Genomic DNA, 24,793 nt, shown 5'->3' on the forward strand with positions numbered 1-24,793 from the left:
ATGCCTTCATTATGTAATATGTTAAAAACTCACGAAATCAGCTTCAAGTTTTCCCATTTCTTGTTTGTAGCTTCTCATTCGACTGCTGTACATTCCTCGGCTTTGAGGTGGGATCTCTCGAACTTCAAGTTCCATCTGCTCAAGCTAACAAGTAAAAACAAAGAGCAGACATATAAATCAAAAGGTTAATTAAAGCAACAGTGAATTTACCCAAGTTTTTCACAAATGCTAAGAAATATTCCTTCTTTATAAAGAAAAATGCTGTTTATTCTGTAATATATAAAGAATTTATCAAAATATTTACACAGCCTTAAATCAACAAACAAGTGACAGAATTAATATTATTGACACTTAGAAGGAATGATTCTAGTCAAACATTTCTGGATTTCAATTTCAAATGTGATGAATACATTTTATTACAAGAAAATAGTAAAACTGAGGATAAATAATTCCTGCAAATTAGCATAGTTCAGAAGAAAGCCTATGTCCATCTAGCTGGGCAGTTTTGGAAAGCCTTGGCTGAAAAATATATTTTATTTATTTATAGCCACACACACACATATATATAAACAGATGTGTATATATAAAAGTTTTATTTACCACCAGTCTCTATGTTTAATAAACTAATCCTTTTTGCTTTAAATACTGCTAACTCAGCAGAATTATAAAGCTTGAACTGGTTTCCCAAATCTACATCCCAAATCTGTATGTAAGTGTATTATACAGCTGAATTTCAGGGTTTAATGACAGTCCTATTCAAGAACTTGTACACAGTTGAATGTATTCAAACATCAGAGAGAGAATATATCTTTTAAAAGCTTTTTCTATTTATTCTTGCCATGTAGAATACTAAGGGGCCTGAAATACAACAATATGGCACAGAGGTACAGAAAATCAAAAGAAGTTATATACCAGGGCTGATAATTACCTGCCCCCTGGGTCATGAAGCCTCCTCTATATGGTGCTGTCTCTTCAAGAGTTCTATTTTGCACAGCTGAAGAATCCCTCACCTGCCTTTTAAAATCTCTCCAAGCTACTTTAAAAAGATAAGAGAATACCTCTCCTTGGTTGCTGTAGGTTCCTGAAACAGTATTTACTCACCTCCTACTGATCTTGGTTGAGCAATAAGGATAGGAACAGAAATGCTTTTCAGTTAGGGTCCCAAACTGGTTACAGGTCTTCACAAGGGACTGCTGGAGTTTATTCCTATGTAATCACTTGCTTACACTTTGAAACTTCATCCTCATATTGTAAGAAAAGCATCTGAATTTAATCAATGGAATTACCAGATACTTAACAGTCATTTTGCCTGATCTAGTCTGATTATACAAAATGATATTCAATAGTAAACTGTAAAGCAGACTTTAATTAAATGGTCACTAGTGAATTGAAACATACAAAGCAATTTCTAATTCTACCCAGCTCTTTGGCTCAGGCTTAACTTTCCAAAGGGGTAAGTTAAACCAATAGCTGGAATTAATAGCTTATTTCTTATCAATTTCATCACAATATATTTGATCTCAAATGTTCTATAAACGTAGAAAACATTTCTCTCATATATATATATAAGTATATGTGCAAGGTCAGAATATTTTATTGAAGTCCAATTCTTACTTATTAGATAAAAATGAAAACATTTCCCAGTGAATACAGAAGTTGCATAAACGATCAGACCACAGTCCATGAAATTCAAAATGTTCATTCTAAAGTGGCAGTATTAGTGAGTGTAACGATGAAGCACATATATTTCAGCTGACCAATATTTAACACCTTGCTTTTCTTCATGAGATTAAATGAGTACATTATGTGGCTGGGCTGAGAAATTTCCATGAGAAGCCATGCAGAAGACAGTGGTCCAAGCAGGTGCGAACCTAAATGCAATCTACTTTCATGTAACTCCACTTTCAGGCTTCTTATTATTGGCCAAAAAAGTCATACTTTTCATACACAAGCAAGAACAGAGCTAAAATCTACTTAAAGCAAACAAAATATCCTGGCACTTAAATCTCAAAATATGTGTAGAAGCTCAAGTTTTCTTCAGAAAACCTACAAGCTCAAACTTCTGTTACTGCCTATGTTCAAAGTTGACATGTGCTGGTTTTGGAAGAGGTAGAGTCAATTTTCTTCATAGTAGCTGGTATAGGGCTGTGTTTTGGATTTGTGCTGAAACCAGAGATAATAATATAGAGATGTTTTCATTATTGCTGAGCAGGGCTTACACAGAGCCAAGGCCTTTTCTGCTTCTTGTACTTCCACACCAGCTAGGAGGCTGGGGGTGCACAAGGAGTTTGGGGGACACAGACAAGACAGCTGACCCCAGCTGACCACAGTGATATTCCAGACCATATGATATCATGCTCAGCATGTACAGCTGGGGTAAGAAGAAAGAAGGGGGTAATTCAGAATGATGGCATTCGTCTTCCCAAGTAACCCTGACACGTGAAGGGGCCTGGCTTTCCTGAGGATGGCAAAATGCCTGCCCACAGGAAAAAGTAAAGGAATTCCTTGTTTTGCTTTGCTTGTCGTGCATCTTTTGCTTTCCCTGTTGAAGTGTCTTTATCTCAACCCACAATTTCTCTCACTTTTACTCTCCCAATCCTCTCCCCATCCCAAGAGTGGGCAGGGAAAGGCGGGAGGTGTATGAGTGTCTCTGTGATGCTGAGTTGGTGGCTGGGGTTGAACCACAACATCACCACTGTGGTGAAGCTGAGCATTTTGGCACTCAACTCTCACCCAAATTCATAAATTGCATCCTCAAGGCTCCTCAGGAGTTTAACTTGGTAGGCTTGCTCCTAACAGCACCCAGCACTGAATACAGAATAAAGCAGAGCAGCCCCTGGTATTTCCATTCAAAAATAAAACAAAGTACCGTAGTGTGGCTGATGTGGCTGATGTGCTCACTGAGACCCCAAGTGCCACAGGCACTTTTCCATATGAAATTGCTCTGGACAGCTGCTAGCATTTTATAGAACTTGTAAGCTTCACTATTTTATTCTGATTCTAAAGTGCTGGAACTAAAATAGAGATTTAATTTTTTTTTAAAGCGTCTGATAAGAATAATCTAGCATTTGCAACACTAAATTTTGGGCATTATTAAAAAGCCAAATGTCTAAATAAGAATAACCAAGCATTTGCAACACAACAATTTTGTGGTGTCTTTCATAAAACATAAAAGCAAACAACACAGAGAGAGTTTTTTCTTCTTTAAAGTAGAATTTCACTCAAAAATGCTCATTCCAGCTCTTCTAGCACATGCTAGATCTTGTGCTCAAAGAATTTTCCCAAGGTTAGCACAACATTCACCTTTCTTAAAAACCTGGTAAAAATAACATTCAGACACTCCACATTGGATGTAGAATGACAGGATTTCTCTCCAGAGATCTCTCATTCCACAGCTCTGGCTTGAAAAGGCACTCTGGGAGACTGAAAGTTTTTGTGTCAGTTCTGCACATACATCAAATCAATTACACCAGTGATTTTACCCAAACAAAGCAGACAGTGTTTTAAACAATCACTGGTTAGTGAATGTAACTACATTAGCTCTACAATAATATTTATAATACATGAGAGTATTATTTCCTAGCCAAATAGGAAATAAAACAAAATCAGCTAATCCTAGTTTTGACTACTCTAGATAATGAAGCAAACCAGTGTATTAAAACTATCAGTAGCAAGGAATTAGGTTTATTTTGATTTTCTGCTGTAACCTTTAGTTTAAAAGAGGATCATCTTAATCAGCTCTGGTTTTAGCAGGTTTGTTCAAATTGATTTCTAAACCCAAGCCTTGACATTAATCACAAACATGTTAGATAATTGCTTAAACACAATAACTGAATCTAAATATCTAAACCAAAAGCATGAAAGAAAAGCCAGTAAATTAAATGAAGATCATCATTAGGATAAAAGTACAGATACAGGATTTATTTTTTAATCTTGTAATAAATACAAATTTAGATGAACTTTTTCTGACATAAGGAGAGAAGTAAGGAGCCATTAACTCAATTTCTGCTCCTTCCAATCTACTTTGAGCAGAAATCCAAATTTGAATGACCACCCATGCCATAGCTTCCCTGTACTGCTCTGCTTTTTTGCCATGTCAAATTGTAGTGAAAAGGAGATGAAAAACATTTCTAGATTTGTACTTTCTTTCAGCTGTATGAATATGAAAGTGCCCAAAAGGCCTTAATGTATCTTCAGAACATCATGAGGCGGGACAGGAATTTTTCCGTGTTTCTCACTGAGAATACCAAATCAGAGAGGTTAGGTGCCTTGTCATCCTCACAGGGCAAAATTGCAGAGAGTCATCTCAAGACCCAGCTTTCCTGGATGCTATTTCCATACTATGGTCTACAAGACTAATTCTATTTTTGAACCAAAAGCACCAGGTATGCCAACAAGCAGTTGACCTGAAAAAGAGAGACCTTTTTCTACCTATGCCACTTCAAAAATTAATTTCAATATTATTGTTTAGTTAGTAAGCAAATAATTGATTCAAGTTCTTTCCATTATAAGAACTTCTAGGGTAGAAACACAAATTTCTTTCCTTATCCTAACACTCAGGTTACATTTCTGACATTAGATAGACCAAACTCATTTGCAAGCAATAGACAAAAGCAACTTTAGGGAAGGAACTATTGGCCATGGGGAAAAAGTCAATATCAACTGTCATCAACACCTTGGCTCAGTTACTCCACATCTATAAAACTTTACTTTTATTCTCCATCCAGATGGAAGAGATGACAGGCTGTAATGGGAACAAAATAAATAAAGTCACAGTTGCTTAACACATGTTGCTCATCACATATTGCTCTCTCCTGTCAGTGTGAACCACTAACTAATGCTTGGCTAACACAGACACTCTTCTGGGATCAGTGCTCCACCCTACCATGGCCCCCTTGTCCTCACCTTCACGCTTCACTTACTAAAAGAGAAAAAAGATCTATTGCTCTACAAGACGTTCTGACAGACTAAATCAAGTAGATTCCTGGGTCTTACAAGCAAAAAACAAAGTCATGGCGTGTAAATATTTCACTCAATTCTGAAAGTAAAAAACATAATCCACAACTCAAAGCCTGTAACTTTGTATGGACCTACAGCAATAGTGCAATCCTTGCATCAGGGAACACAAGATTAAAAAAGGATACACTCTTACTGGGTATTTCATATCCTCAAATAAGAACTATTTCAAGAATATTATTTTGTTTTCTAATATATAATTAAGTATTTTTAGGGCATGAATGTTAAATGTTACCATTTAGTGATCCTATTATTTTTGCCAGGAATTTGCAGTTAACATATGAAAAGCCAGAACATACCAGTTCCCTTGCTTCTTCAAGCTGTTTCTCAACATTTGCAACCATCTGCTTCTTCTCATCTGAAATAGAATTGTGAAAATACCAATATAATTGTGCTCTTGCCATGAAAGAAAAATACACCCTTTCAAAAGTTTATATGGATCAGCTAAAACTGATTCAAGAGATTTATTCTGTGTGACATCGTCACAATGGGGATACCCACATTAGTAATTAAAAAAAAAGGAGACTGGAGAATCCTTGAAGTCTTCTGCTCTGTTATGCAGCATTTGCTAGTTAGGAAAGCACTTCCAGCCGCTCCAGGTGTAGCAGTTATGCCTCAGCTGGCACTTGCTGGGTGTGCACAAATGCATGAGAAGGCACATACATACACTAAATGAAAAAAAATATGGTTTAAGAACAAAGGCTTATCTATTTATTTGTAAAATATGAGATGCACAAAACCAGGCATCCCACTTAAAATTAATCCAGATACTGAAGAAAAATTAGGTTTCTATTCCCCTGCTCCTATGCTGGGTCTAGAACTGTTTCTTTTGCTTCAACAGAAACAAAATAAAATGCCACAGGAACTACAAGAAAACCGCTTTCTTCTGGTAGCAGTAAAAATGCAAATTAGTAATAAAATATGAACATTTTTAAAAATTAAAATCAGTTTTAAGCAATCATCATCTGCCAGCTTCCCTAACAGGCTCATGTCCCAGCTGTAGAGATTGACTTTTGACCTGCCTCCAACCATCCATTCACAGGCAAAGGATCCAATAGGAACTGAGGACTGAGATTCAGTGTCACATCATCACAAACACTCCAACTGCTTGACCAAGACTTGGCTTGTTACAGCATGAAAGGCGACTTTCTGAGAAATATTCAGACACTGGATAATAAAAAGTCCCCACATTGCTTAATTAATGTGGCATTAATTAGTGGGGTATTCAGGGGTTTCAGTACTACCATTGGCACTGCCCTTTGCCCCTCTCATGGCCATATCTTCCATCCTTCAGACAGTAAATCCACCCATAGTCTCAATGAAGTTAACACAACTCTGAACATACAGCCATTTATAACACTGTTTGTTCGAAACTAGGAGTACCATGAGTCATCTGTGCTGGTGGTTTGCCTGATGAAGCAAATAAAAAGTGAATTGCACAAAAGTGTCTCCAGTCACAGTTCCTCAGAGATCATGATGGGTAAGTCTACAGTGGCACAAGACTTTATCATGCATCTTTAAACTTCAGCTTTCTTTTTTAGTCCGAATTCCTTCGTTTCTCTTCCACATGATCTCTTTGTATCCTGGAACTGACAGACTAAAGACCAAAAGGGACTCTCTGATGATCTGCTTTGATCCTCTGCATGCCACAAGCCACTGAATTTCAAGATGGGACTGTTTTATTAATTACATATAATTTAGCTTCTCACAGGCTGAAATGCTTATCCATCTATCTTCTCATTTACCTAACATACCCTACACTCTCATTTAAGGAAACACAAACATCACAATCTGTCCTTCCTCAGTTACATACATTGGAGCTCTGCCTGCAGAGGGGATCAGGTTCAGGATCATCTTTCTTGCAAATCTGGAATTCATGCTGCCACGTCTGGTGGATTCCACTACAGCAGAAGCTGCAGGAAATATTTTCTGTGCAGCACTTTTAGTTTTCTGCTAGCAATGTCTTTCTTTAATTCCCCACCAAGTTCTCATGATGACATCCAGGCCAGAAAACTTAGTGATTTATCTTCTTAAAATAACTAAACCCAAAAGAAAAGAGAATCTGCCACCTTTTTTCCCCCCCACATTTCTATTCCCCTACACACCATCCCAAAAAGACCTCCATTCTTTCCTTCATTAGAAGTTGGCAAGATGATGGTGGACAAAAATAAACACAATGGAAGATATAAAATATGCAATATTGTTTTATTGAAGCTGAAATATAATTTTAAAATATAGCAGCAGAAAATATATGTACTCTAGTAATTTCAGTATTTCCCTGAGTTGTATTGGATTACAATTTCCATAGACATTTAGTAACCTGAAATTTAGGGATATAAAGTTGGGGGTTTTTGGAAGGCATTTCATGCTGTACAAATTCTGCTTGTACTTGTGATTACAAGAACAATGTAGCACTCCACTGGCCAGTAAGATCTTACCTACTCACAGAGAAACTGAGCTACAGACCTCTAGTAGGGGAAACTCAGTGCACAGGGAGATCTGGCTGAAACTGCTCCCATAAGATTGGGGGGCGGGGTGGAGGTATTCAAATCATATCCAGTGGTTTAGTTAATTAAACTTTAACCCAACTCCAGATTTTAACATCAATCCAGATTTACCAATACATAATCACCCAGCTGGCAACAAGAGCAGCTTCTGGGAGTGAGGTCTAGTGACAACAGGTCTTCGTTGTTCCTTCAAATACAGATGTATGAGAGGCACATGACAACATCCCGGCACGGCAGCATTGGAGAAGTATCTTCACAGACTTCCAGGAAAGCAGCTGCTGACCCTCTAGGGCACACAGTACCATGCAGTCCATGGAATGGTTTTCAAAGCATTTACTTTCAGCTTTACTTTTACTTCCATGGTTAAGTGAAAGAGAGAACTTATTTCACAGTCAGAGTCCCCAGAACAAGGAGGGCACAATATTCACAGGATGACTTGCTCAGAGATTGAAAACAAGATGCAAGGGAGTTACTCTGAGTAAAAGAAGCTTGCCACTAACCTAGTGGATCAGGACAAACAAGCTACTATCCAATTAAGGATCCTCATATTACCAACTCTATAAGTCCACTGTGACTTAGCAGTTTTCAACCTGCCAACTTGATTACATCTTTAAATACACTTCCATCACATGAAATGAAAAAAAAAATTTTTATAACTTTTTGTCTTGATTCAGAATTGAAATATCCTTTCAAGAAAATAAAAAACAACGCTCCATCAAATATATCTAAATTTAATTTTTTTCTCCATATTGCTAGACAGACTGCCCCAAAGATAATATTGTATGTAGCTTGTATAATTTAACTGGTCAAATTAAAAAACTATAGATAAAGATTGGAAACAAAAGTGTGTTTTTCCTCTGTGTAGGACTGCAAACAAAAATCCGTTCTGTGTTTCTACACAAGGTTATATCACTTTCTTAAAAGAAACAAGTTTTCACTACATTTTCCTCAGTTCTTTCAGCTTTGCCCTGGCATTAGTCATGTTTTTTGTCCCCTAAAATACAGCAGTTACAGAAAGGTGAGAATCTGCCTACAAAGGCAGAAGGATAACACAGCACTGGTTTGATCTGACAGCCAATGAAGAGATTGAAAAAAACTGGATCAAGACTGAGTAGTCCTATTGCTTGTGGAATTGTTTCTTTTTATTAGTACATGCTGAGGAAGAGACCGAGTAACAAAGGGTTTCAGTTTACAGACCACTTGTAGATTTTGCTGTGTTGGCTCAGGCGATTTACATGTTCACCACTGCCAGAAGTTACTGTCCAACAGCAGAGATAAATGGAACAAGATACACGTTTCTCTCTGAGTTATAAACCTGTGTTCTAGAAGCATAACACAATGAGCCAGACCTGAAATGGAGACAGTAAACTTCAGTACAGGGGTACAACAGAAAATTAAAGGTGGCACTTTCTTCAGCTAAACCTGTTAGAGACTAAAACACAATGTTTTCATTGCCCAGTAGAAAATGCAGGTATCAAGTATCAGAAGAATGGCAGCACTCTAGTTTAAAACAATCACAGCCCAGAGTCTATTGTGCTGGGAATAGACTAAGTATCACCATTTGTGCTGGTAAAACTATCTTTCATATCAAGCAATCAAAATTTTGATAAATTTTTGGTCCAATCACAACATAGACGTTTCTCTGAAACACCGAGGAACATTAATAAAACACATCAGTCAATTACATTCATTCTTCAAAGACCTGCAGTAGCATCACAGAAAATCTATTTAAAAGGCATTTCTCTATTTATAACACTTTCTTTAATCCTCTAGATGATGTCTGCCTTAACAGAAGACACTTTTTCCCAAGACATTCTATTGTCCCTGTTGCTTATTGTTTCTGTATTATCAGAAGCCTTTGTTACATTTCTTGCTGAACTATTTATGCATTTGTGACAACAGGATTGTTTGCTGAGCCATTATGCTGCTAGAACACAAGACATCACGTCCTGACAACACCGAATGCAGGAATGTTGCAAAAACAATCAACCAGTATTTCTCCAAGTCGACCGAGCAGGAGGCTTACAGCAGGTCCATCTTGAGCAGCACAGGGAAATAAACCAGTCACTAGACTTCAGGAGATCTCTTTGTATTATGCAGAAGCAGCACAAGTCCTTACACCTTTCATCCTGCTTCTTCCAGCGCGGAGGAAGAAGGCCATCAGCAATCTCTCTCAAATCACTGCTGCTGAAAACTGTCACCTCACATCCCCCTCCCACCTCACAGTCCTCTTTTTGAGGCTCTCCCAGCCATCTCCACAAGAACTAACTGGAACTTCTGGTGATGAAGAAACAGATCTTGTAAATATTCCTATTAAGAAACAAGGGAAAAATGTGCATTTAAAATATTTCTGATTAAAGTGTTCAGCATAGTCAGAGATTTTTTTTCCCCAGGTGGTCAAAAGCCTCTATTAGCTAAGTCTGCAGTTTGTTTTGAAGTCATAGAAAATGCTTTTTTCTGATGAAAGACAGAATAGCCCCAAAAACAGAAGTAAAGCCTCAGCTGTCAATGTACAGGGCAAGAAGCAGCTATAATGCAAGTCGGTCTGAACCATGTATGACCAGCCTCAAATCCCAACATGGAAAAGTCACCTCTTAATAAAAAAGTAAAATTAACCATTGTGTTATCTTGATGCCATTTAGCCCAGTACCATGGTACCGGTCCTGCAGGGAACATGTATTCTTTCTCCTCTGACAGGATGGCAAATTCTGGAAAAAGCAACCTTTTTCTGAAATCTGAATGATTTCAAAGCCTGCTGCTTCTAGGCTATGGCACTGTTTAAGCCAATACTCTTTAAACATCTGGCACATAAGCTCCAAAGTCTTCCTAAGTGAATAAGGGAGACGATTAAGCAGAGGATTATGAAAATCCACTACTAATAATATTCTAATATTAGTAATATAGAATATTCTTTCTACTATTGAACAGACTCCAATGACTTCCAAAATCTATACAACTAGGAACTTAAATCTCTATTCTTTACTATTAGGAAATTACATCTCCTTTTTCCATAAATCACTCTTAGAACTATTGATTTTCAGAAAAGGAGCCAGTAGTGTATTTATGTTGTCTCCCTGTTCCTGTAAGAGGTCCTTAAATTTGCTGTTTAAAAGTGAAGAACCTTTGTGCATTCTCTCGGTAAATTTTTCTAGTGCACATTTACAGTGCACATAAATTAAATAGAATTTATGAGCAGAGTAAATTACACCAATTCTAAATTCTAATCTCGGGAACCCTTTGATTCTCTCCCTTCTTCATTTTGCAAGTTTCTATTAGAAAATAGACAGTTTTCCACCGCAGCTGCAGCTTCTTGGGAATTGTACCCCCTTGTCTTTTCTGTTAAGATCAAGAGCAAAACAGCTTTGTTAAGCCAAGGAAAAGGCACAGTTTCCTATTCTTTAACCATGGAACTGAACCTAATTTTTTCAGAAGACTTTCTAACTTGCTAAGAATAGAACTGGACGTAACTTTCCAGAATCAAAAAGGCTTTTACTCAAAATCCCCTAAGATCACACATTTTAGTTGACCACCTACCTCAAATCCTGTTTAGAGTCACTACTTAATGATGCATTTCCCACTCTAAAAGTAGGACGGTATTTCTTTGGTCCTGGATGCCCGATACTTTTCCTTTTAGTCATACAGGAAATTGACATACCATTAGCATGGGTTTATTTCCTCCTTATACAGTATCCACTCCTATGATTAAAGTTCCCTAAAGGTTTGGGAAATGTGCATTAGAAGCAGAGGCGGAAATATTAAATGACCTGGAAACAGAAAAGGCATTAAGTTGAGCTACAAGAGGAGCAGATGACAAAATCCTGAGTGTCACCTTCCCTCTGTCTCATACTCAGACCCCTCTATTGGGGCACTGATTCATATGTGCTGGGAGATTGACCTGGGCTGATTAATGAGATTATCATTTTCACCTTTTTACACTGACACTCTTACAGACAGAACTGACTCTGTTGCAGGGACACGCCATGAATCAGACCATGAACGCTGCAGGCTCCTGACAAACACATTAAAGCAAATGAACACTGATTTCTTTTGAATCTGCTCCTGCATGTGAGTCACCACAGTCAATTATCCAAATCAAATGTACGAACAGTGGGCAGCAAAAATAAACATTCAGATCAAATCACGCACGAAATCGGTCTACGCCACAGGAAAAAGGCTTGATTTCCACCACTGATGTTGAGGCATGACCACAATAAACAGCATCCAGCAGCAATGCTAGCACAGGGAACACGCCTCAGCTCTGCTCAGCTGCACTGGCGTAACCTCGCGTGGCCCCACAACGGGGCAGAAGGCAAGGGCTGATCCTCACAGGTGACCAGCAAACGATATTCTTATTGAAGAGTATTCTGAACACACCTCATGAGACAACGCGCGGCTCGGACAGACCCGGGGCGGGGAGGTGGATCCCGATTCTGCTGTGCAAGGAGCGAGGACACACATTCGGGCACCGGGACACCGAGACCTCGCTAAAAACACACCGGCCCCTCCCGCCGCCGCCCCGCGCGCTGGGAACGCGGCGGCTCCGGGACCGGAGAGGCTCCGACAGAGGAGCCCCCCGGGCCTGCGGGGCGAGCGCCGCAGGGGCAGGGATCAGCCGCTCACCTCCTACCAGCTTGGGCACCTTGCCGATGCGGCCGGTGATGTCGGCCGTGAGCACGGCGAAGTCCTGCTCGTAGCTCTCGAAGTCCGCGGACATCGCGGCGGTGCCAGTGCCGCTGCCGAGGCGGCCCCGCCGACACTGCTCTGCGCCGCTTCCGCGTTCTGACACCACCAAATGCGCCCCGCCAGCCCCCGGCCGCCTCGCCGCAGGTTCCGCCGGCACTCAGGTGCTTCTACCGGCACGGCTTTAAGCGGCACGGCTTTAACCCGGAGTGGCCTGGCATGCGGAGTCGCGTTGCTCCGCGGGCACAAACTGGCGGCGGCGGCGGTGACGGGTCACTCCCGCCCCGCAACCCCGCAGCGTTGTAACCTGCAGGGGCACACGGACGCGGCTGCCGCACCGGCGGTTTCCCGGCGGGCCCGTATTGAGAGCGCACCGCGGGCGGGCGGTGGCAGCGCGGTACCCGCTCCCCCCCCCCGCCCCCGCCGCTCCTCCCCTTCCCTGCCCACCCCTTCCCATCCCTGTCCCTTCCCGCCCTGCCCTCGCCTGCCGGCGGGAGCCATGCACGGCGGCGGTGGCGGCGGCGGCGGCAGCGGCAGCGGGGCGGCGGCGGCGGTCGGGTGGCGGTAGCGGGGATGGCGGTGCCGGGCGCGCTGGGGCGGGCGCGGCGCCTGTGCCACTGGGGCCCGGCAGTGGCGCTGGCCGTGGTGGCCGTGTGCTCCGCCACCGCCATGGCCGACGCCGCGCTCTGGTACTGGCCCCTGGACACGGCCGGGGGCAGCGTCAACTTCATCATGCTCCTCAACTGGACCGTCATGATCCTCTACAACTACTTCAGCGCCATGTTCGTGGGGCCCGGGTACGTCCCGCTGGGGTGGACGCCGGTAAGCGCTGCCGTGAGACCACCGCGCCCCGGGGCCGGGCTCTCCCGCGGTCTCAAGGGCAGAAACCGCGTGTCTTTCCATGCCACCTCTGTCTCCTAAGAGTGCTCCGGGCTCGCAGGCCACTCCTCCCTCCTTATCTTGTTTCGAAATCTTCCCTTTCCGCCTCTTTCCTCCCCCCTCCCGCTCCCCCGCCCCGCGCTTAGTTGCTGCTTCTCCCAGCGTTCCCAGTCCGCTCCAACTTGCTCCGTTCCCTCCCCTGTGTTGTCAAGTCGCTGTGTTTTACAGGGGCTTCTCAAAGCAAAAAAACAGGAAACAGGTCGTGTTAGCAACACTTGAGAACCTCAGGGTTATCTGCAAGCTCTTGCAGGCACTTGTACTGGAGGCTTTGCTGCCAGCAGTAACAGTTACAAGAAATTAATTTAGAATTTTTTTTTATGTGAGCCAGAAAATTATATGTTGATCTTATGCTTAATGCAATACTAGATGGAAATTTGCCTTTCCTGTGCTTCAGTAATCTCTTGGAAGAGAGAATAGTCCAGGACCAGAATGATACAGGTTCAGAGTTTCAAGGCAGCTGCCCAGAGTTTTGTGTTCCAGTGGCACAATAAAAAGTTTAGTAGTAGTCACATTTCTACTTGTGGAATGTTACTCAGGACAGAGTCTAGTCAGAAGAGGATCCTGATGTAGCCTTAGCAAGACAACTGCATATTCCACTTCGTGAAGGGAAGATTTTGGCCACAATTACTACTGGCTATCAACAGGTGTCTCTGTCTCTCATCCTGCTGTAGTCAGTGTGTGTGTGTGTAAGAGAGATTATAGGGGCATTATTATTAATGCTTAACCAGTACTGTATCTTAGTGGTAAACCTAGATTGGCTTTTGGAATAAAATGGAGAGACAAGGGGCACAAGATTGATTGTTTGTATTTTTTTTTAATTATAAAGGCCTCATGCTGATTTTTAGTCTCAGAACTTCACATTCAAATCCTGCTTGTACAGTCACTCTTGCTAACTGAAGAACTGTTTGTTTCTTTTAGCAATCAGCACTTTCAACAGTGGGAGATGGCTGTGTTGATAGTCAGATTAGCTAAGAGATTATTTCATTTTGTTTTTTTCTCTCTTTGCTACCTACCGTTAAATAGTGTTGGACTGTGAAACTCACCCTTTCAGAAGAAATCAAATATGCTTAGGCTAGGAAAATTCCAAGAATATGCATTGTTAGTGAAGTTATGTATATATCTAACACTCCTATTCTTCTTTTTAAAGGAAAAATCTCAGGATTGCATGTATCTCCAATACTGTAAAGTGTGTCAGTCTTACAAGGCACCTCGTTCACACCACTGTCGAAAGTGTAACAGGTACTGTCTTTCTTTAAAATTATTTAAAGTCCATATTAAAGCAGCTTAAAAATCTAATCATAGGCTATTACCATAATTTGTTCTTCCAGGACTTGTATTGTGCTTTTTAAAAAAGCTTCCATATGAACACTATACCCTTTTCGAATATTTCCTCTTTATAGCTGTATGATTTCTATACAGTTTTACTGTATTTTGGTTTAATAAATGAATGTCTTTAACATTTTCCTTATACCTTGAAATCAGTTTCTCCTAAGAACTTCTTGACACTACTAACAAAACAATGCAGTCTTGCTTCAGGGATGTGAGTGTGTGTAAATACCTAAAAGTCTTTGAGTCTTTTTTATGTTCTGAGTCCAAACATTCACCTACTGAGGGAGTAGGAAAATCTTTTCTGTCATCTTTCCAAAAGTGAATTAAATGTTGATTTGAGTGGAAAATTTGTACTATTCTTTTACTCTGCACTAAAGAGGGGTTTTTTTGAGGGGAGTCTGCATGTTAAGTCAGGCAATAAATCTTTTTTGGGTCAATTTCAGAAGTTTGTACCTTGTTATCTTCTGACAGACTTGTTCTGATACAAAATATGCTTTTATTATAAATAGCTGCACTGGAATTTAGTGCAGCTTGAAGAAATCAAGGCATTTCAGCTTTCTGCAATCCAAGCTGTGGTTGCATTTATCTTGGGTTTACAGGGCAGGTCGTCCTGTAGGATTGTTAAACAATGGGGTAAAAGGATATTGCAACATACATGTTCATTTGTTATTTCTATAAACACACTGTGTTTTTAGGAAGTTGAAACTCTAGAGCTGTGCTGTAATTTGGCTGCATCATCTCCAGATTTAAAATTTGAGGCTCCTTTCCTTGAGTGACAATCTTTACACTGAGGACTGATCACTTAGGTGGTCACTTACTTTTACACCTGTCAAGCTAATTTGGGATGTGAACAAATCTTTAACCCGGTGGGGGTTTTTTGTACCTGTAAACTACACCAAAATAACCAGCTTTAGGTTGAATACAAGAGTGTATCTAGGGTGTTTACACTTGGTAAAGATATTTTGAAAAGGATTTTCAGTGGTGTGAGGTCAATACATAACAGTTGAGGAAGCTTTCAGTGTTTACTCCTGAAAATAAAGAGGCACTAACACACTTGCATCTGTGTAACTTTAAATATTTTTCCTGCAAGTAGTTCACAGGGAATTTGATATTTCCGCTATTTTTCTGGTGTGCTTATTTAAAAAAATTAGCAATAATACTAGTGCTTAATTATTGTGATGATAGTTCTTACAGATCCCATCTTATGGCTCTGTCTCCTGGCTCTGGAATATGCTGCTTTTTAGTAGCTAGCAAGTTTGAGTAAAGAGTAGGACAGATAACTAAGAAGGGTAGGACCTGGAAGCACTTTTTATTTGCTTTCTTTTATTTTATAGTGTGGAAATATAATTCTGAATAGCAACAAAAAAAGAAACTACTGTGTTTGGAAACGTTGGAAATTGGTGGGTTTAGATGAATGAATGGTGTTTGAATAATAAAAAGTTAGCTGTCCTTTTCTATGAGCTTTTTGATAAATATCGTATGTGTCCTTTATATTAATCAATATTTGTTATTCACAGATGCGTCATGAAGATGGATCACCATTGTCCTTGGATCAACAACTGTTGTGGATACCAGAATCATGCATCTTTCACTCTGTTTCTCCTCTTAGCTCCACTGGGATGCATTCACGCTTCTTTCATATTTGTTATGACTATGTACACTCAGCTTTACAACAGAGTAAGAAAACATAATTAAATGCTTAGAGTATTATTTAAGTCAGATGCATAAGTTATCTCTGGAAGTATGAGATAATTTGGTTTTCTGAGAAGCAGCATGTGGAATTCCTTGCTGTTGTTTCAACATGTGCTCTTAGTTCTGCTCTCTACCTATGAGAAGTATATATATTAATTGGAGGAGGATTCAGGGAAAGTTGTTTCTGTGTTTTGGTTTTTTTTCCCCTGTTGCTTGTCATAATCATAGAGAGTTTCCTAGTGCTTTACATTGTCTGAAGACAATTTCTGTGTAGCACTTTTATATAGAGAGACAGGCTGTGTTGTGGCTGCCACAGAAACTAGCTGCTATTTATTTCCAACACACAAGTTAGATGCTATTTATTGTCTTTTACTTGCCACTTTTTTAGAATTATGTCCATTTCTTCAAGGAAAGAAAAGTATGTTATTTTTGGGACTAAAATTAGATGTTAGTTTGTGGTTTTTAAGTGGAAAACTTTAACTGTAGCAACAATGAGCTAAGGTTTTTCTGCAGTGCAGCCCTTATCTCAGATTCATGGTTACGATTATAAGCTTTGATTTCACCCTTTGTGGTTACAGTGAGGAGCTTGTTAACATGAGCTGAGTGTAACAAATGAAGTTGTGTTTGTAACAGCTGAGTGCAGAGTGACAATGTTGAGAACTGCTATCTGCCTAAGCTTTCACAGGCAAACCTGTAGCATTTCTGTGGAAAGTGGATACTGTTCTGTGCAAACGTCTGTCTGGTACTGATGAATGCGTTTTTGTTAACATGCAGGAGTCCAGATATTTTTTGCTGATTTTGGGTCTGTAGAGCTGGCAAGATGATATTTGTGGTTTCACTTTCTATCTCAAAGGTCTCCATCTAGCAAAAAAACATACTGATGAAGACAAAAGAAAAATCTTTTGAAACTTTTTTTTTTTTTAATTACTCCACTTGCATTATGAACCTGTCAGAAGCTGGACACTTACCTTCAGAGCCAGATTCCTTCTTGGTAACTTGCTTTGTTTCAGCAGTTGGAATGTTCTAGACCTGAATGATATTTTCCCTTTGCAGATATCTTTTGGGTGGAGTTCTGTGAAGATTGACATGAGTGCAGCCAAAAGAGACCCTCGACCCATTATTCCCTTTGGACTGTCTGCATTTGCTGCATCTTTATTTGCCTTAGGACTGGCATTAGGAACAACTATTGCTGTTGGTATGCTGTTTATTATCCAGGTAATGTTAAGGCTCCGTTACAAAGAAGTTGGAAGTTTTAAGTTTTGCCTGCTTGTGTAGCAGAAACAGAATTCAGGATTGAGATAGGAAGAGTCATTTAGAACTTACGTTGCTGTCTAACTTTTCCAGGGGTTTATGTAGCTTTATCCCAGTTTCTCTGTTGTTACCACAATTTTTTTCCATTATTTTTCATGGGCGAACTTGGAGGTGAAAGTCTAATGAACTAAAGAAAACATGAGATAGACTTTATAAACTCTCTGAAAAAGGCAAAATACTTGGCCCTGTCTCTGAAAATAGGTATAAATGTGCCTGATATGTTTCTTTAAATGTTTTAGATCTTTGGAAGGAAGCAAAAACATTTTAAGCATAAACTGAAATACTGTACAATACAGACTTAAGTATATAATTCTGGAGCATGTATCTCTGCTGAGTGTTAATTTTTAACATTTTATGTTTCAGTTAAGTCTATGAAAGTTGCTTTGTTCTTTAAAATAGATTTAGTTTGTTAAGTGAAGTTTTCTTTACATAGATGATGTATTTCTGCAGAAAATAAATGCTAATTTCACTTGTCACTTTTATTTTAGATGAAAGTAATTTTGACAAATAAAACTTCAATCGAGTCTTGGATTGAAGAAAAGGTAAGCTCTTATTATAGTATTCTTGTACTGTTACAGAGTTTATTCTCCATATTTATTAGTTTTTTGTTTCACCTCTCTGGATTTAAACCAAAGGTGTCATTTCCATTCACCACTGACTTAACACCTACAACCAGCATTTCCCTTACTCTGTCTCTGAAATTCAGTGAAAGAGATGAGAAATCAGGTAAATGCGTAATTTTTCTTTTCTTTTTTTGTTTGGAGGAGTTTGTTGAACCTAGAATAATATTTGCTTTGAAAAGACTTTGCTTATCCAATTGAAACATGTGGGTGTTTTCATCTGAAACTTGAGTTGTCTTTGTTGTTATACCTACCTGTACCTTTAATTGTCCACCTCACCGACCCATTCTAAGTGACATCTTCTGACTCATGGTTTTCCTCATTTCCTGCTTTGAATATTAAGGAAGGATTTTCCTTGATTTAGGAAGATTTTCCTTGATGGGTAGGATTTTCCTTGATTTTGCAGAAGTACTAGAAAATACCTAGTTTTCTTGCCTTTAAATTGCTCTTTGATTTCCTTATCTTTATGGAGGTTTTCACAAGATTTTTCAGGAGAAATACAGTCAAGCAGTAAAAGCTAAATTTAGAGGAAGCAAAACTGACTCAGTGTTTAGAAACTAGTTCAGTGCTACCAGGGTTTTTTTGTGTAAGTCCACAAACATTTCATGAATGTCTTATAGTCTTTCTTTTATTCTGTGTTTTAAAAATTACCATGAGAATCTTGACTGGGTATAAGTACTGAAGTGTTGTAATACTGGCTCTTTTCATGGCGTCTGGCTGGATCCTAGTCCTGGTAGACCTTTGAATAATGGGACAATTGAATATAAATGAAAGAAATTTCTGTTACAACTGTATAGTAGATTTTGGAATAATATGTTCAAATTTTAACTGTAAAACACGGGGTGCTAATATGTCCCTTCTGATAACTGAACATGGACTGTAATACATAAGTATTTAATAAAATGGCTTTATTGCAACAGAGGACACTCTTCTGTGGCTGCTCCACTAGATGTCATTGGTACTGTGGGAATGTAAAGCTCGTAACTGTGGAATATAGGCAATTCAGAGCATGTCTGTGTGTGCAGTTCTTAGAGGTGGAATTGGCACTACCCTTGTTGAATTGTGCTCATGATCATCCATCAAAGAATCCTGAGCTGTGGAAGCTTCTGTAGGTAACTGAGAATTAGTAAGGCGTCGGTCCTTAAAAAAAAGCCATAAAATCAGAGCGTGGAGTGGGTTAACAGTGTGGTCAGTTGACTCTGCTGTTTCAGAGTAAGTGGAGGGTGACGGGGATGGGGGACACTCAAACCAGACATACTTCTAAATGCCATGATTGTTATAAGTAGTTTTAAAAGCCTGGGTTAATATAGCAGGAGTTAACTATTCTTGCCTCAAAATGTTTGCCTTTAGCTCTCATGGACCCATACAGGGCTTACGACCTGGCCTTTTTCATATTTGCTGCTTGATTGCAGTTTGTAGGGTATGTTTTTATGTACTGCATTTCTTAATTATTTTCTAGGCCAAAGACAGAATCCAGTACTACCAAACGGGTGAGACCTTTATTTTTCCCTATGATACGGGAAGTAAATGGAAGAACTTCAAGCAAGTGTTTACATGGTCTGGGATTCCTGAGGGAGATGGCCTGGACTGGCCAGTTAGAGATGGGTGTCATCAGTACACTTTGACGGTAATTGGTCTTCAACAATATCCCAAGTTAATTCTCCCCACTATCTAGTTGTCTGCTTTGCTTTGCAAGTATAGACTAGCTTTTTAAATAACTAAAATAGACTGGCTAGAAATACATATACAGTGTTCTGTTGAATGTTTTCCCATTTTTGATAGACTAGAACTTATACTTTTGTGAGTGCTTTTAAATGTTAACAGTATTTTTTATGTTTGTTGAATGGTTTCAATACCTGGCTTCGTTTTGCATTGAACACACAAGTCCTTTTAAACTAAACACTGCCTAAATTTCTATTTATAATCATTTATAGATAGAGCAACTGAAACAGAAAGCAGACAAGCGAGTAAGAAGTGTAAGTATTTGTCAAGTTTAATCTGAAATGACAAAGTATCAATATGAACATGTAATTAATTGCTAAGTCTATTTCTTTTCTTAATTTTAAATTTAGCAATTAAATTAAGACTTTTCCACACAAACAATGTATAGCAACCTCTGCTTAATTCAACTTGGCCTTTAGCCTACTTTGCATTTGCTTCTTAGTTTCCAGATGGGAAGAAATGTGATAATAAAGATAACTGTGCTTCATTGTTAAGCAGTTAATTTAAAATTTAAGAATCCCTTTGACAGCCATTGTCATTATGCTTAAATCTAATAATATACTTGAATTTATTTTTTTGGTATGAAACTTATCAGCAAGACCATAACCCCTTAAAATAATCTATTGCTGTGTTCTGTTAAAATTTGTAGGTTCGGTATCGAGCCATAGATGATTACAGTGGTGTCTGCTGCCCTGTGACTAAAGGTGTTAAAACATTCTTCACAACACCGTGCACTGAAGAACCCAGAATCGCACTGAGTAAAGGGGATCTGATTTTAGCCACAAGAGGCTTAAAGTTAGTGGCCCCACACCTTTATGTTTGGTTAAAAGAAATATCGAGATGAGTTCTGGCATCTAACTACCTGTTACGCTTCCTTCCCCAGACACTGGATGTATGGAGAGAAGATTCTCAACTCAGCTGCTGATGGTATGAAGCAGTTATTTTCACTTTTTCTGTTGAAAATTGCAAATCAATTTTATAGCTGTCTGGAAATGTAGCCAATATTATATGTTCAGTTCTCAAAATGTATAATGATGACCTTACTTGCATTAGCTTCTCTCCACTCCACATCCACAGTTTTTAGTCTATATATCTGATAGACTTCCCAGTTTTGAGTAACATTAAATGACTGTCAGACTGGCAGAACACTCATCTAGTAGTTTACTGGAAGTTGAATGGGAAGGGGGGTACTTCATATTCTAAGAAAAAGTTAGACTTTTAGACTCTAAAGATATTAATGATTATTTACTTTTTTGATATTTAAATGGTGGTCTGTCTTAAATATGCCAGATTTCCTATCTACACACCCTGCATAACTATAAGACTGGGATTAATATTTGTATATCTTAAAAACAAGGAGACATTATGTCTTTGGTTTGGAATAATTTCCAAAGACTTTGATATGCATTTATAAAACTAACAACTATGTGTGTTGAAGATGTTAAAGGTTCCTGCTGATCTGCAGAGGATCAATATCACAGCCACCTGCACTGAAGCTTTTACTTTTTTTTTTTACTTCAGACCTCTTGGTTTGGACTGAAGTAAAATTTTATCTGTGAGACGGCGTGTTGGATTCTGTTATCTCTCCCAAACCATTGTTAATTTATTGCATGTGCATTCCATGTTGGCAAAAGCGAGGCTGCCAGCGGCCAGTACAGACAGTGTCCATGCTCCCACCTCAGTGGGAGGTCTGAGACCTTTATGGGCTGGAAGTGCTTTGGCAGCTCACTCCATGAACTCCTTCAAACATCAAATCTAAATGTGCATGGTAATAATTTGTATTGTGTTGCTTATTGTGAAGATTAGCAGACATATCTGCTATATTCGATGTTGGGGGTTTTTTTTAATCAGGTGGAATGTGGTGTGGGTGGCGAATGGTGAATACTGAGAGGCTGGATTAGAATCCAAAATAACATTGGCATTTTGGAGAACTAGGCTTCAAAAATAGGATGAAATTTGTTAGGAATGTATAGCAAATGCTATAAATAAGCAGGAATAACAAGTTGCACTACAACAAGATGGCAAAGTGCATGATTAAGTAGCAATTCTGTTGAAAAAAGGACTCAATCATAATCTTAAAATGAGTCAACACTTTCAAAAAAGAAAAAAGCATATAGCTTCCCAGATGTATGAAATAATCCTTCAACATCGGCAGAGACTCGGCTGAAATACTGCCACAAGTAAAAGCAGTTGCTGCATCTCAAGAAAGAGTAAGATCAGCTAAAAAGGGTTGAGAGGAAAACAGTGAAAATAATTAGAATAATAGAAAATGTGACTTAGCAGGCAAAGCTGAAAGAATTGGGATGGCTTACCTGGAGAGAAGTAGGAGATAGAGAGCCCAAGGTATGTACAAATAGTCATCAGGTGTATGAAAGTCTGTGGTAGAGAAGTTTATCTGCTTCCTCTGTCCCTGGTGTGTAGAAAGAGGACTTGTGAACCTGATTTATAGACAGAAAGATTAAGATAGGGTATTAGGATGAATTTTTCTCAAGGAAGGTAGAGGACTGGAGAACTTTGGAGATATCTGAAAACATTTTAGGTAGTGGAAAAGAATCAATGCATCCTAAGTCAGTGATGTTAGGAATGACTTAGATGTTCTGTGTTATAGAAGAAAATAACTTATTGCTTGATGTCTCTTCCAGTCCTGTGTTTTTCCTCTGTAGTGGGTCATGGTTTTTTCCAAGTTAATGCAAATTTTCATGTCTTAAGGTGGAATAAGAGAACGAGGCTGGTTCCCTAGGAAGTGTGTGGAAAAATGCCAGTATGACTCTGAAACGGATCAACCAGTGGATGGAGAGAAGAAAAACAGATAGCCTTCTAATTTTTTTAACTATGAAATGGAATTTTTACTTCAGACCACAATCCTTTACTTGAAATTTTCTGTATATTACTTTAGATTTATGCAATGAATATGTTAGGATGAGGTTTTCTTTTCCTCACAGCTGAAAGGGTTGGATATGCCTGTGCCATGGTTTGCATACTTTTTAAACAATAAATAATTGAAGAAGCCATTCAATGGATTGCCTTCAAGATGCATCTTTTTCATCACAAGTCAGGATTTTTTTTTCTTTTTGCTGTTTAAATTGCATTCTGAGGGTTCATTTGTTAGGTTTTTTCCTTGATCGCATCTGATTGTGATGCGTGCTGCTTGTCTTTTGTATTTCTTTGAAGCTGCCCCTGAAAATCAGAAAATAAACATCTGATTCAAATTCCAGATAAAATTTGTTACCTGTGACTCTTAATCATGTGAATTGTCCACCTCCAATAAATGATACATTCATATTCACTTGTGGATTAATTGTTCTTAGACGTAGAAGAACTTGTTTATAGGCATGGGAATGTGAACTGACTGGGAAGTAAAGATTTCACCATTGTAAGTTGTCTTTCAAGCTTAGAAAGATTTCTGCTCTTGGGATAAGAATACTCTGTGCTTTTCATGGCAAAAAATACAGCCAGCACTCTCTGCTCCCTCTGAAATCTGAGCCTGTACCCAAAGACTAGAGTTCTTGTTCTGTCTAGGAGTGAAAGACAGCAGTAGCCACGAATGAAAATTTTTTTGAGTCTGGTTGCTGCTAGTGATTAACACCTGTCTTAGAGCATTTTCATTTAGCATCTCGTATGGATTATTAGCAGGAAGACCTTAAATTGCAGTAACTTGCACCAGCTGAAGTCTTTCTAAATGTCTCCAAAACGCAGCAAGTGGCCTTGCTCTCACAAATTTAGTGTAGTTGCATGTCACGCATGTTGTGAGTTTTTGCAAGTTACTGTTTTAAACAAACACCTGTTTTATCTCCACCTGCCTGAGTTTTCTCACAGGCAGATGAACAGTTCTTAGACAATACTAAGTGCATATAGAAATCACTACATAGAGACAAGCCAGCATTACTCCTGTATGCTCCTACTCAGATGCCTTTTCCAGCAGAAAGCAACTTTTTTGTTACCCCCATCCTCCTGTGCATTAGTGCTGACAGTGGACCATAGTCCTGGGCTGTTTCTGAGCTGTGGCAAGGGAGAGCTAGTGTTCAGTTTTAGTAGTTTGCAAGAAGGTGATTTGCCTCTCTTGAAAACAAAATAGTTATTTTCTAGAAGCAATTAGAGGTGTAGGGGTGTATCATACTCCTAGTTTCTTTACTAGCAAGGATGTAGCTACTTTGAAATATGAGCAGGAATTAATGAAAACCCCAAAACTACATGGAATACTCAGCCTCAACTGCAGTAGATTCTGATCAGGTCTGTAGGCTGCAACCAAATATTATGAAAACAACCTTCTCCTCCAGCTGAGAAAGCTGGCAGCTCAGGACCTCTCAAGCTTGAATTAAATGTACATTTCAGGCAGCCTGTTCAACCGCCAAATAATGAAAATTTTGTTTTCTGCCCCTGCTTTTGCCTCCGGTCTGAAGAGGTTGTCCATTATGACACCTCTGAGTGTGCCAAGTACCACAGTTCTTAGTGAGGAGGGGCCTAGGTTACCATACATGACCGACTGTGCAAAAGACTAGCCTTGGTATTCTTATGCATGTAACTTTGAGGTGATTGCCAACAGTAAAAGAAATGATGAAAAACTTTAATCCAGGTCTCTTAAGAGTTGAGCAAATACAATCTAGTGCTAGAGTTTAAGCATCTCTCACACAGCTTTTCAGATGCCAAGTAAAGACCAGGAGGAAAAAAAAAATAGAACTTCCCGTGCTAAGATGCCAGTGATTTGCAGGCTACTTAGCTTTTACAAGTGATTTGCCTATGGCACTAGAAAATTATTCTAGAGCTATCTTGATAGTATGGATTGAAGTAAAAACCTCATTAAAGCCAAATTATGAATTACAAGTCAGTATTTGAACACTTCCTGTCTGGATCAGGAACAGTAAAGACTAACAAGGAATTCACAAGTTGGAGGCACAGTGGGTTTTTCATAGAGGTGGAAGGAAAAAACAACAAATTTTATTATGCTATACAATTAAGACATGATTTGGAAGCCAAAAT

At 39.2% G+C, this 24,793-nt stretch overlaps 2 protein-coding genes across 5 annotated transcripts in view; one reads left to right on the forward strand and one right to left on the reverse strand.

Annotated features, from left to right (window-relative positions):
- Nucleotides 1-12,497, reverse strand: part of VTI1A (vesicle transport through interaction with t-SNAREs 1A) — a 273,846-nt gene extending 261,349 nt beyond the window's left edge. Inside the window, exons 1-3 of one of the 4 annotated variants that reach the window (XM_027750092.2) lie at nt 12,144-12,492; nt 5,316-5,374; nt 34-144 (exon numbers count right to left, since the gene is read on the reverse strand). In XM_027750092.2, coding sequence (XP_027605893.1) covers nt 34-144; nt 5,316-5,374; nt 12,144-12,237 — 264 coding nt within the window. In that variant the 5' untranslated portion in view covers nt 12,238-12,492. Of the gene's footprint in view, nt 1-33; nt 145-5,315; nt 5,375-12,143 lie in introns of all 4 variants that reach the window. The other 3 variants (XM_027750091.2, XM_027750095.2, XM_027750094.2) reach the window with 3 other exon arrangements.
- A 149-nt stretch (nt 12,498-12,646) lies between these two features.
- On the forward strand, nt 12,647-23,102 carry ZDHHC6 (zinc finger DHHC-type palmitoyltransferase 6). Its single transcript, XM_027750082.2, has 10 exons — nt 12,647-13,025; nt 14,290-14,381; nt 15,989-16,148; nt 17,217-17,378; nt 17,963-18,016; nt 19,554-19,721; nt 20,029-20,070; nt 20,466-20,611; nt 20,700-20,743; nt 22,526-23,102. The coding sequence occupies exons 1-10, from the start codon at nt 12,777-12,779 to the stop codon at nt 22,627-22,629; spliced, it is 1,221 nt and encodes a 406-aa protein (XP_027605883.1). The 5' UTR covers nt 12,647-12,776; the 3' UTR covers nt 22,630-23,102.
- The last annotated feature ends 1,691 nt before the right edge of the window (nt 23,103-24,793 follow it).

This window comes from Pipra filicauda, unplaced genomic scaffold (assembly GCF_003945595.2).
Source record: "Pipra filicauda isolate LSUMZ 115617 unplaced genomic scaffold, ASM394559v2 scaffold213_size2393758_pilon, whole genome shotgun sequence".
Lineage (NCBI taxonomy): Eukaryota > Metazoa > Chordata > Aves > Passeriformes > Pipridae > Pipra > Pipra filicauda.

Excerpts from the sequence above, each read along its gene's own strand:
- ZDHHC6 (XM_027750082.2), top strand. The coding sequence starts at position 12,777 with ATGGCGGTGCCGGGCGCGCTGGGGCGGGCGCGGCGCCTGTGCCACTGG. Across the intron at positions 17,379-17,962 it reads GTATGCTGTTTATTATCCAG|ATGAAAGTAATTTTGACAAA; the intron begins GTAATGTTAAGG and ends CTTTTATTTTAG. Across the intron at positions 18,017-19,553 it reads AGTCTTGGATTGAAGAAAAG|GCCAAAGACAGAATCCAGTA; the intron begins GTAAGCTCTTAT and ends ATTATTTTCTAG.